The sequence below is a fragment of the Sprattus sprattus genome (genome assembly GCF_963457725.1).
Source record: "Sprattus sprattus genome assembly, chromosome: 1".
In the NCBI taxonomy this organism is placed as follows: Eukaryota; Metazoa; Chordata; class Actinopteri; order Clupeiformes; family Clupeidae; genus Sprattus; species Sprattus sprattus.
In genome coordinates this window covers 51,696,877-51,709,157 of record NC_137920.1, presented here as the reverse complement: position 1 = coordinate 51,709,157, position 12,281 = coordinate 51,696,877, and the positions used below count along the sequence as shown (strand labels likewise).

Here is a 12,281-nt window from a genome sequence, read left to right as displayed (position 1 = left end):
TAATGCCAACACTTCAACATTCATACTATAACTGTCTCCGGAGATGACTTACAACTACTTTTGCTGTAGACACATCACACTCATACACATACATAGTTAACACTACTCTATTTGTTCTTTTGGCAATTTACTTTTATTCTATATGAATTATAGAATTCTAATTTTTCTTTTGCTTAAGATGGCACATCGCTGGAGTGACTCTAAGTTAATTTCTCTTTCTGTTATATCTGATATTCTCAGAAAGGGTTGGAGAGATTTTTTTTTTTTTCTCTTTCAGTTCACATGGGCTAAATGATGCTTACTGAATGCAGATATTAGGGGTGACTTAGCAGTAGGGTTGGGTACCAAAAACTGGTGCCAAGAAAATTCCTTTTTCCTTTTCCCATAGTGTTGCAAGTTAAAAAAGGCGCTGGCATTTGAAAACAATAAGTCAAGTGTGAACACGGCCTAAATGGAGATGCCAGCAAAACTAAACCTAGTCTCTAAAAAGGGCAGTACAAGTTCACATACTCAGTGTGTTTAAATAACAAGATTAAGTATAGAAAAGATGGGTATAAAACAAATCAGAAAATGGTGAAATTTCATGAAATAAACGCAAACTAAATAATACATGTTTTACTCCAAAGCAAATATGCTCATATTTCTGCAAAATAATTGCTGAAGTTTGAAGCTGTAGTGTGTGTGTTTTGTATTTATTGATATTTATTTAAGTGTACTGTAAACTGTTGTTAAAGTGGAATTATACAATATGCAGCAATTGTACTTCAGGGGTTAGGATAAGCAGTTTTACCTTAAGATAACAGCTTAAAGAAAAATTGGGGCGCTACAATGACTTTTAATATGTGCCATTGCCATACAGGGTCCGTAGGCATATTGCTGGGTTATGTAGGTTTGCCTGAAGCCGGCCGGTTTCTACTGTCTGCCGAACTAGTAAGTAGCTTATTTGCCGTCTTGCTTTGTCTTGGTTTGCACTTGCTTGATGTTTGACTGTGTTAGGACAGTTGTTGAGTAACTAGTTTGTCATAGTGTCAAAGAAAGCACATTTCAAGAAGTTTCGCTAGTTTGAGCCGCTAACATCTCGTCAGCGATAAGCAATTGTTCCGTTATGCCATTTCAACAGTTAATATATTGTTCATAGTTTGATGGTAAAAAGTTTGAAGCTGTAGTTTGAAGCCAAGTGTTTTGTGTTTATTTATATTTATAGTATACTTTAAACAGTTAATATATTGTTCAATTTGAAGGAAGAAATTTGACTTAGCAATAAAAAAAGCCTTTCTTTAATGTCGCAATCATTGTTTTGTGCTTTTTTTTTAATTATTATTATTATTTTTTTCAGTATCGGTTCATGCACCGTTTAGGAACGGTATCGTTTTAAAAGTATCATTATGGCACCGGTATCAGGAAAACCCAAAGGATACCCATACCTACTTAGCAGTCAGGAAGGAGGCCAAGATCAGTCAGATATAACCCAACCCAACTGCTGGGTAAATATTGGACCAACTCAATGCTGTGTTATTATTTTAACCAAGCAAAATGGGTTATAGGATCAGCCCAATGCTGGGTCAGCCCCATCCAGTTGGGTTAACATTACTTTTTTAACCAAGTCAGATGGGTTATTTCACCCAGTAACTTCAGCCTAAAACACTTTGTTCATGTTCAAAAATTACTTTTTTACGAAATTCAAAGTTGCTCCTTCTTCTCACAGCTCATGCTAATGTAGCCAAATATTGATTATCTAGACTTATATTCAAATGACAGGCGTCCTACAAGTAAATCACATAAAACAAGTAAGGCAGAAAGACTTCAGACAATGGATTTTTATTTGACAACATTTTTTTTGTTATGTGTTACTGTTTAAATAATTAAACAATTGGGTTAAAGTGACCCTGCTGCTTTTCAGATTATGTCAAATCTGGTGGAGGAGAGGAGGGGGCACTGTCTTAAACCACTATATCAGCGGCTGGGTTTCAGAGAACACCCCGGCATTAGTTAAATAAACCTAACAAAATGACCCAGCAGCCTCAAGTCAGCATTTGGGTTAAAACAAACAACCCATTTTTACAGTTGAAATGAGTCCTGCACTTGACACCTGAACACAAAAACTCAAATGATTAATACTAACAGGTCAAGAATTGTTTGGACTGCTATTCTGCAATAGCAGATAGGAACATAAACACATGAGGATGACACAGTAGCCTACTGACCAGCAGGCTGTAGGCTATGTTAAATAGTGGACATGTTTTCCAGATATTAGCTTTAAAACGTGTAGTGTAGTTGTTTTATTGCTGTTGTTTACTTGAATACTGCTTGCACATATGACGAATTACAGTTCAACGAAAAATATATGTTACACGCTATCCCTACAGTGTAGTCTGACCTGTTTGTGTTACGAGATTGAATTGACTATGACGTTAATTTCCCGCGACTTGAATAGACCATACCACGTGGGTCTCAGGTTCTTCTCGTGGGGTGAGGTAAACAACCGTCCTGAAAGCTTCTTCTATATTCCGCTTTCCAGCTTTCATGTTGTCATTCATTTGCCTCTGAGACCCAAAGAGACGGGTTCATTTCGTTAAGAGTTTTTCATCAGATCATGCCCTACGACTCCGATACTCCACCGGCAAAGAGATTTAAGCCGGGGTCTCCTTTTTTCCGCCTTGACAAGAAACCTGGAATGCTGCTACCCAGAAAGGGAAATGCAACTGTACCTTTAGACGTTCAGAGAAAACATCTGCCAATATACCAGGCAAAATCTCAGCTTATCAACCAGTTGAGACAACTACATAACGCCGTACTAATAGGTAAGAAGGTTCGAACAACCGAACGAGTCGCCACATGATTTTTAGCGTTAGCGGCAGTTGCTGGTGAGCTAGACTGGGCTAATGTCACAGAAAGATAGAGGCTCTGAATTTTTTATGGCACAATTTCCACACGTGATGTGATCTTTCCTTCTTGTTTCAGGCGAGACAGGATCTGGTAAGACCACTCAAATTCCACAGTACCTTTACGAAGCTGGCATAGGGCGACCGGGCATCGTGGCCATAACCCAGCCTCGTCGTGTCGCTGCTATATCCCTGGCAGGAAGAGTAGCAGAAGAAAAGAAAACACAACTTGGAAAGTTGGTGTGTTTCAGAAAGTTGAACCATCATGCATCACCGATCTACTATAATCATCTACAGTGTTTGAACACAGCTACTCAACGCTACATGAACCATTTCTTTGTTGTTTGTAGGTTGGCTACACAGTGCGATTTGAAGATGTAACTTCCCCAGAAACCAAGCTGAAGTTTATGACCGATGGCATGCTTCTCCGAGAAGCTATTGGAGACCCCCTTCTTATGCGGTACACTGTGGTGGTTCTGGATGAAGCCCACGAGAGGACCGTTCACACTGACGTGCTTTTCGGTGTGGTGAAAATTGCGCAGCAGAGGCGCCGTGAGCAGAACAAGCAACCTCTAAAAGTATGTGACAGCCTATTCATTTGCACTGGAGATTTGGGTAATGTTTTGTGGTAATTTTGCATAGTACATTGTCATGTAGTACTGTCCTTAAGATATAAAACACAGTGCTTTGTGCATGTCAGTCTCCAGGTCTTGGTGGAGGGCCCTTTTTTTATCAGCAGATTGCTACTAAAGTTAACAATGGATAACAGTGTTTCCCTTGATATGTCTGGTATCACTTACAGCAATATTATATACAAGGACTCAGGTTCAGTGAGTGTCAACTTGTTTAGGTTAAATGTATGTGGAAGGGAGCTCTCCCTTTAATTCTCATACCTTTTTTTGTCTTCAGAGAGTGGACTAGTTATGAACAATTTGCTACAATACTATTTCTGACTCTAAACCTCACTGCTTGTGTTGTCCTCTCCACCAAACCTCACTTCAAGATCATAGTGATGTCCGCCACGATGGATGTGGATCTTTTCTCCCAGTACTTCAATAAGTCCCCTGTGCTGTACCTGGAGGGAAGGCAGCACCCTATCCAAATTTACTACACCAAGCAGCCCCAGTCAGACTACCTCCAGGCTGCCCTGGTCTCCATATTTCAGATCCATCAGGTGCATTGAAACAAAACACCACAACAACACTGCCATAATAAAACCCTGTTAGTATAGAGCCATATTGTTATATTTATATGTATAAAGATTCCATTTTGAAATAGCTAAAATAACAGTGTTTTTGTGTGTTCCTGTTTGTGATTCTGGATGCAGGAGGCGCCTCCGTCCCATGACATCCTTGTGTTCATGACAGGCCAAGAGGAGATAGAGGCTCTGGCACGCACCTGCCGTGACATTGCTAAACACCTTCCAGAGAGCTGTGGGCCCATGCTGGTCATCGCTCTGTATGCCTCACTCCCTCCTGCCCAGCAACTCCGGGTCTTCCAGCCTGCCCCAAAGGTTAACCAGCACAGCATTTCTACAAGGGCCCATTCCAGCATGTATTGCCTCATATTTAAGACCATCTGCCTGCGTTGTGTGTGTGTGTGTGATGGCTGCGGAACCGGTCGGTTTTCATTTCGGCGTTCATGTTATCAGGTTAAAGCATTCACAATGCTTGGGTGAATGCTGTAGTTTCAATGTCTAGACTATATATCACAGACCTGACAGATATATAAATATTTTATTAAAAAAACATTACATTTGATAAAAATATAGATATTATAAAAAAAAATAGATATAATGGACATGTAATGTAGATAGGGCTGGCAATAGTAGCCGTGTAAAAACAAATGAGCCGTAGCAGTTCCTCCACACAACCGTCATGCACACGCACATCTGGCTATTAGGTCAATCTTAAAGCAAACCCATATGAAAGCTTTAATCATTATTACACTGAGGTACAGCTTTGTAGAGAAAAGCAATCTGCTGGAACTCCACTGATTCCAATCAGACCTGTTTCTAACAGCGGCTATCTGTTGTCTTATTTTGTTTAGGGTTGCAGGAAAGTTATCCTCTCAACTAACATATCTGAGACCTCCATCACTATATCTGGGATCAAGTTTGTCATCGACACAGGAATGGTGAAAGCAAAGCGGTACAATCCAGGTACATTGACTGACAGTCGGCTCTTTTCAAGGCCCATTTTGGTTACTTTGCCGAATTCAAAAGTCTAATTTTGTTTGAATTAAACAATTCAGGTAGTTTTTGCTGAAATTGTTAAGCTAAGTAGGACATGGCAGCTTTGACTGTGATGTATTTCATGTGATTGAAGTTTTACATTTAAGTGTTGTGAACTGGCAGTTGTCATGTGTTGGAGGCAAATCTATACCGTCCTCATCTTCTCCTCTCCTCTCCTCTCCTCTCCTCTGCTGCCCTACAGACAGCGGTCTGGAGGTGCTTGCGGTACAGCGGGTGTCTAAGGCCCAGGCCTGGCAGCGGGCCGGCAGAGCAGGGCGAGAAGAATCAGGCTCCTGCTACCGCCTCTACACTGAGGAGGAGTTTGACAATCTAGCCAGCATGACTGTGCCTGAGATACAGAGGTTAAGACAGTTCCCAAACACCACTTAGACAACGCACTTAAGTTTGAGCTTGTTTGGAGATGCAGGGTAGGATGAACCACCCATACTATGAAATGAGTTAGTTTCACAAGGGTTGACAACAGAGATGACTTGGGTCTAGTCTGTTGCCAAGGTACATTGTGATTAAAAAGAAAACAGACTATGTAATACAACACATGACTTGCATATTTACTTATACATGACGTACAATACTTATGTATTACAGAATACATAAACTGCCATTCCTTTCCTAGATTTTAAGCGAACTGTACATTAAATATACGTATTTGATCCGTATTTTGTTTGCAAGGCTTTTAGACGTGATTTTTGAACTATGGATCTGTTTTTTTTTTTATGTAGATGTAACCTTGCCAGTGTGATGCTCCAGCTGCTGGCTTTGGGCATCCCTGACGTGCTGAATTTTGATTTTATGTCGAAACCCTCCCCTGGTGAGACAAAATACATTTCCTTAAAACCATTTAAAACTTTTGCATTAAGTGACATATTTTTTATTGAGAATATCTTACTAAGTGTGGCTTTAGTCTCCCTGTATCATATGATGCGCTTTGAAGTAGTATTGTAGTAACACTGTATATTTCAAATACATGGCACTGTGTGTATTTGACAACGTGCGACTGGGGTATAAGGTTAAATGCTGAGATGGTTTGGTTGTGGTTGTACAGAGTCCATGCGCATGGCAGCTGAGCAGTTGGAAATTCTTGGGGCTGTGGAGCGAAAGGATGACAAGGTGACACTGACTCCACTGGGCAAGAAGATGGCTAACTTTCCTTTGGAGCCCAGATTCTCCAAGGTGAGAGTGAAAGAAAGTGTTTATTTTTTTTCATCATCAAGACTCTACTTTGCACAAAACATACTGGTTTTGATATGTCACATTGATAATGATGCTAGCATTCATCCATACATATCCATTAACCATACAACACATTATTGCTTGCTGATTCATGCTCCATGTCTCTATTACTGTAATCATGTCTCCCTGATTCATGCTCCATGTCTCCATGGCTGTTATCATGTCTCCATGGCTGTAATCATGTCTTCCTTGCCCACAGACCATCCTCCTGTCCCCAGAGTTCTTCTGCACAGAGGAGGTCCTGACCATCGTGTCCCTGCTCTCTGTGGACACGGTGCTCTACAACCCACCCGCACGCAGGGAGGACGTGCTCGCTGTGCGCAGGAAGTTCATCACGAGCGAGGGCGACCACATGACGCTGCTGAATATCTATCGAGCTTTTAAGAAAGTCGGTGGGAATAAGGTGAGTTGGCCTCACTTGAGTGTGAGGTTTGCACTGCGCTCACAGACACAGTACCAGCACCATATGTGCCCTTTCCCCTCGTGAATAAGAATGTAAAGCCGTTTGCTCTGGATGTAGATTGTACGCAACGGATGAATCTGCTTCAAGTTTGACTGTGTATGTGTGCGCTGTGATTCAGGAGTGGTGTCGGGAAAACTTTGTCAACGGCAGAAACATGGGGCTTGTCGCTGAGGTCCGTGCCCAGCTACGGAACATCTGCATCAAGGTACAAACACTTAAATAAAAAATGTCTGTAGTACTTTGCAAGCCCTAATGGATCTTTTGACCAACTGACATCCTACAATAGCAAACTGAAATGTTCTATATAATGAAGTGAAATATATATCAAGTTACTAAGCATCCACTGTTTCCTGAATTTGTTCAAATGACATCTAATGGCAACCCCCACATGCAGCTCAGAACATCTGTTTAAGTCAGCTGATTTGTTTCATCAATGCATCCATCCTGTAATTCTGCCTCTTCTCTGCAGCTGGGGCTAAAGCTGGAGTCATCTCTGAATGACCTGGGGAATGTCCGCCGGTGCCTGGCCCACGGACTTTTCATGAACGCTGCCGAGCTCCAGCCAGACGGCAGCTACACAGCCCTGGACACCCACCAGCCTGTGAGCATCCACCCCTCCTCCGTCCTCTTCCAGGGCAAGCCGGCATACGTGGTGTTCAACGAGCTGCTGCACACCTCGCGCTGCTACATGAGGGATCTGTGCCTGGTCGATGCAGAGTGGCTGCAGGAGGCAGCGCCGGAGTACTTCCGCCGCAAGCTCCGCGCCACAAAGAGCTAGTGCTTACCACAGGAGGGTGCCATAACCACAATTTCAGCTAACCTCAGAAGAACTTTTCTCATTGAGAATAAGAGAAGAGTGTACATAGAAAGACTGCCTCAACTAAGCATGATGCCTTGGTTTTCTTATGGCTTTGCAAGTGTCTGACAAATTAATAGATTTCAATATTTTTCCCTTGAAAAATTGCATAAAACAAATGTTATAAAAAGTCACATTTTCTGTTTTAAATCGTAATTTGCAGGGACAGAGCTTCTGCTAACCCTGGCACTGACGTTTACATATTCAGTACTTAAAAATGTTGTTTTAATTTGGATACTTCATCTTCATCAGAGAAACCCTGGAAACCATACTGGGAAACCCTCTCAGTTTTGGAACTTGAGGAACCATCTTGAGTGCTTGTTACCTGTATTTCAGTTTTCACTTGTGAAAAACCCTTTCCACCTATCCTAAGAACCCTTTCTTCTCATTAAAAGGTCATGGAATAGGTTTTATTTGACCACAGGGCCTTCCTGCCCAAGGAACTTTTATTTGTAAACGCACGTTGACTGGGAGATTCCATGTTGTATTCTTCGGAATGTTAGATGTTTATTATCATCTTAGTCATCAAATGCATGTGACTGAGCACTAGATACAACAACGGAAGGTGTTGAGTATCATGACGCATAATAACAGGACCTGTACATAGATGTGCTATGCATGTAAAATAAAATAAAAACATGGCCACTCAGGTTTTTTGATACATTGGATGGAATGAATCACAACTTCAAGTTTATCACAAAACTTAGAAATCGGAATAGTTTTAGTTGTGCCCATGAGCAGTACATTTTAGAACAGGTTTTTTTGTATTTATCTGGATTTGGTCTCTGCCATACTAGGAAGTAGCGCAGCATTCTCTGTGTGGCCACTGGGTAAGTATTTCACTGCATCTCCCACAATGGCATAGGACAGGATCATGATCCCGTTAAATGTAAAATGCAGAAAATGTGTTTCATGTTGTTTGTTCTCTCAATGGACCGGGAAGGTTGTTTTAAACCCCAAGCCAAGAAAATGAATAAATGTATTGTATACAAGGGAGGAACACGTCATGCTCTCCAAGCTGCTATGATATTTTGAGGATTAGGACTTTACGCACTTTGTAGAATTTTTTCTAAGAGAAAGTGCATGTTTGAATTAATCACCGTGTTACCATCATTCTGAATGCCCTGTTTAAATTGAACACAATGTTTATAATAAAAACTTTGGTAATGATTATTCGGTCTTCAAATGAATGCATGTTTGTTTTGGGGTATGAACATTATTTAATGACTGTTTTGTATAAAAACTGTCTGTCCCTCGTCTGTCTAATCCTGGAGGTGATCAACACTGAGGTAAGATGGCACTCTGAAGTTTTTTATATTAACCTAAAAGGTACATTACAGCTACACACAAACTATTTAACAACATGCACGTGTTTGTTGTCTCTGTATAAACCGTAGACCCATTATATGTATAAAATATGTCTGTTACTATACCTCTGCAACCAGAGCCTTGTTCTTCCTGAGGTGGCTCAGGTCCTTTAAAGTTTGCAATAGGCTGCTGCAGATGTTTTACCAGTCTGTAGTAGCCAGTGTCCTCTTTTTTGGCGTGGTGTGTTGGGGGGGTAACATCATCACCAGGGAGGCAAACAAATTGAACAAGCTTGTTAAGAAGGCTGGCTCCGCGGTGGGAGTAAAACTAGATGAGGCAGTTGCGGAGGAGAAGACGAAGAGGAAGCTGGATGCTATCCTGAGGAACCCCTCCCATCCCCTCTAAGAGGAGCTACTGCAGATGGGGAGTAGTTCAGCCACAGACTGATCCCTCCTCGGCACACCCCAAAGCGCCTTGGCCAGTCCTTCCTTCGTGCCAGTATTCATTAGACTTCACAACCAACACAATCAAACATAAGTTTTATATAATATTTATATAATTTGTCTATAATTTGCTATTTATTTTTCAAATTTGTATAATTTTTTTTTTATGATAATGTATATACTTGATTCCTATTCCCACTCCCCTGCTGCTTTGGCAATTGAATTTAAATATGAATTATTAATACAAGTTTAGTTTATCTTATCCTATCCTAAAAATAACAGACTACAAAAGATAGCTACGGGATAGAATAGCAGCCTTGCGCGTGTTATCGGCCACGTTCGCGTTGTCATGTTAACATTCACTCTCGTGTTCCAACTCTGGCCGAACATGCCAAAAAACGTAAGCTCACACAAAATGAATGCACTTAAGATTTACTTGTGAACTGTAGACCTAATTTAAGCTTGTGAAATAGTTTTGTACCTAGTGTGAAACACTCAGCGACGCGACACATATTTAATTTAGTCTTAAAATTGTACTATCAGATTTGTTCTCTCCGAGATGAACAGTAACTGTCATTAGCCCCTTATACATGTGTCAATGTAAAGCGTTTACATCGCGTCTGCACCGATAGAAACTCGCGAACGTGTTACAATTGCCTCATGTATAAGGGGTCTAGATGTGAACTGTTCGTTTTTTCCGCCGATCGTCTGAGCCTTTCGAGAGAGGTGGTTTACCATGATCGTTCGGCTCAGAAAAGGGCGTGTCAAATCAGGCCGATGTGTCATGGGGGAGTCGGTGCGTGACTGGGGGGAGACGGTGACAGGAGGCTAGAAAGTTAGAGGCTAGCTATCAATCACCCCCACAATGAAATATGCCATTACAGTCGCGACAAACTTCTTGGCATTGTGGTGCGCCCAAAACGCAAGCTATAAACGTAGCCATCCTAATGTAACCAAAATATAGCTCTGCTGATATGCCTAACCTTCGTTCTATTTAGAATTTGTCTTAGCACTATGCAGGAATAAAATAGCATCTACAGTGTCAGGATTCAGGCGAGAGCGCCTGGCTTCTAACGCGCCCTGCTGCACTGAAGGAGCGCTCACTCGCAGCACTTGTTGCTGGAACGCATATAATTCGTTTTGCAAGGTGCTGTAGTCGTGGGAACGACTGGCCTGGTTTCTCCCAAAAGGAAAGTAGATTTTCCTCTGCTGATCCCGCGTCTATATGGAAGTTTGTAGAGAGATTACGGGGGAGTAAAATGCTCCGCTGTCGAAGTTACATGTTTTTAACTTTTTTTTTTCTACAAACATGATATGCTATGTATGGTGTAGTAGACTGAGACTCTATTCACTACTGCACAAAAACTAGACACGTTTGCAAAACTAGACGTTTGCAATGAAGTAGGTTAAACAACTTTCGCCAATATCTCCTTAAGGGAGATGGGTTATGTGCTCAAATTTCCTGGGATCAAAGAAGACGTTAGTATTCATGTGCAAACTAAAAATCACGTCTCAGGATTGCTGCGCATGCAAGTTATTTCGGGTGTCTCAACTGTAACTAATACCACTGTCATATAATTATGAGTTCAGTAAAAGACGGAGCAAACACAGTTTTCTACCGTTGTTGAAACACATCCACGCGTAGACTCGTTTTCTTTCCATCTGAGAGTGGTTATTCAAAGAAAATATTAAGAACTATATGCTGATAGAAAGAAGGGAACTTTAAGCCACTACACTGCCTGTGCACGTGTAACGGTGGTCAAGTAACGGGGAGACGGAGGCGAAACTGTAGTTCTTTCTTTCATTTATTTTCCTTTAGAAAATAACAAACAGATATTGCCTTCAGGCTACGGTATAAATCTGCATCATCCGATCAGAATCCTAAACTTCTCTGATCGTTACTTCAATAACAGAACATATAACCTTAGTGCACAGAGTTACAGCACTTCACTTAACCTATTTACAATGTGGGGCCACATACCTTTAGAAAATAACAAACAGATATTGCCTTCAGGCTACGGTATAAATCTGCATCATCTGCACAAGCAAAACAAAAGAATGCATAGCGCAACACATAAACATCTCCGTCAATAGTCCATTATACACTATCAGCCTGCTAGCCAGCTAGACATCAGACAGAATGTCTGGACACGTGGAGTGACAGTGACGTCGAACTCGCTTACATTCGCTGTTGCAATATCGATAATAATAACAATAGTATTAATAACTCTTGTTACGTAATTATACTCTTAATGCACTTCAAACTAAACAACTTAATCCATGCATGCTCTATAAAACAGTAAATGAAAACAGTACAGTACAACGGCGGCTAGCAGGTTTTATGGCTAGTCGGGGAACATACTAAGTACAGTGCTTTTTACAGTAAACCTACCCAATCAGAATCCTAAACTTCTCTGATCGGGAAGGGAAGCAGCACTAGACTATACGCATCAGATGCAGTACACCATATGCCCAAAGGTGGCTCCCATTCACAATTTCATTTTGGCGAAAATCATATACAGTACATTTTTAACCCTGTTACATCCACCTCCCCTGAATTTCGCCCAAAATCTACAAATCTGCAAGGCATTATGTTCATCCCTACCGAAAAACACAACCAAACAATCAAAAAAACATGACATAGTTACACATGGTTTCCAACTGAAAAAAGTATCCCCAAAAAGGATGAAGTAGAAAGAGAGTGACACAAAACTCACTACCAACTTCTGGAAGCAGGATGCCGTCTACACCCCACCCAAACCATGTCTCACTGATAAAAGCATGTCCCTACAATGGGACTCTGACTCAGCAATGCCTTATCAAATTATTAAAATACACTGAGATT

General features: G+C 41.2%; 1 protein-coding gene across 1 annotated transcript; it reads left to right on the top strand.

Annotated features, from left to right (window-relative positions):
* Positions 1 to 2,474: 2,474 nt before the first annotated feature.
* On the top strand, positions 2,475 to 8,702 carry dhx33 (DEAH (Asp-Glu-Ala-His) box polypeptide 33). Its single transcript, XM_080835986.1, has 12 exons — positions 2,475 to 2,801; positions 2,962 to 3,122; positions 3,233 to 3,460; positions 3,886 to 4,056; positions 4,210 to 4,395; positions 4,932 to 5,043; positions 5,318 to 5,477; positions 5,856 to 5,944; positions 6,179 to 6,306; positions 6,566 to 6,769; positions 6,948 to 7,034; positions 7,299 to 8,702. Exons 1-12 carry the CDS (start codon positions 2,594 to 2,596, stop codon positions 7,605 to 7,607), a joined length of 2,043 nt encoding a protein of 680 aa, XP_080692112.1. The 5' UTR covers positions 2,475 to 2,593; the 3' UTR covers positions 7,608 to 8,702.
* The last annotated feature ends 3,579 nt before the right edge of the window (positions 8,703 to 12,281 follow it).

Excerpts from the sequence above, each read along its gene's own strand:
- dhx33 (XM_080835986.1), top strand. The coding sequence starts at position 2,594 with ATGCCCTACGACTCCGATACTCCACCGGCAAAGAGATTTAAGCCGGGG. Across the intron at positions 2,802-2,961 it reads ACATAACGCCGTACTAATAG|GCGAGACAGGATCTGGTAAG; the intron begins GTAAGAAGGTTC and ends TTCTTGTTTCAG. Across the intron at positions 4,057-4,209 it reads CCATATTTCAGATCCATCAG|GAGGCGCCTCCGTCCCATGA; the intron begins GTGCATTGAAAC and ends TTCTGGATGCAG.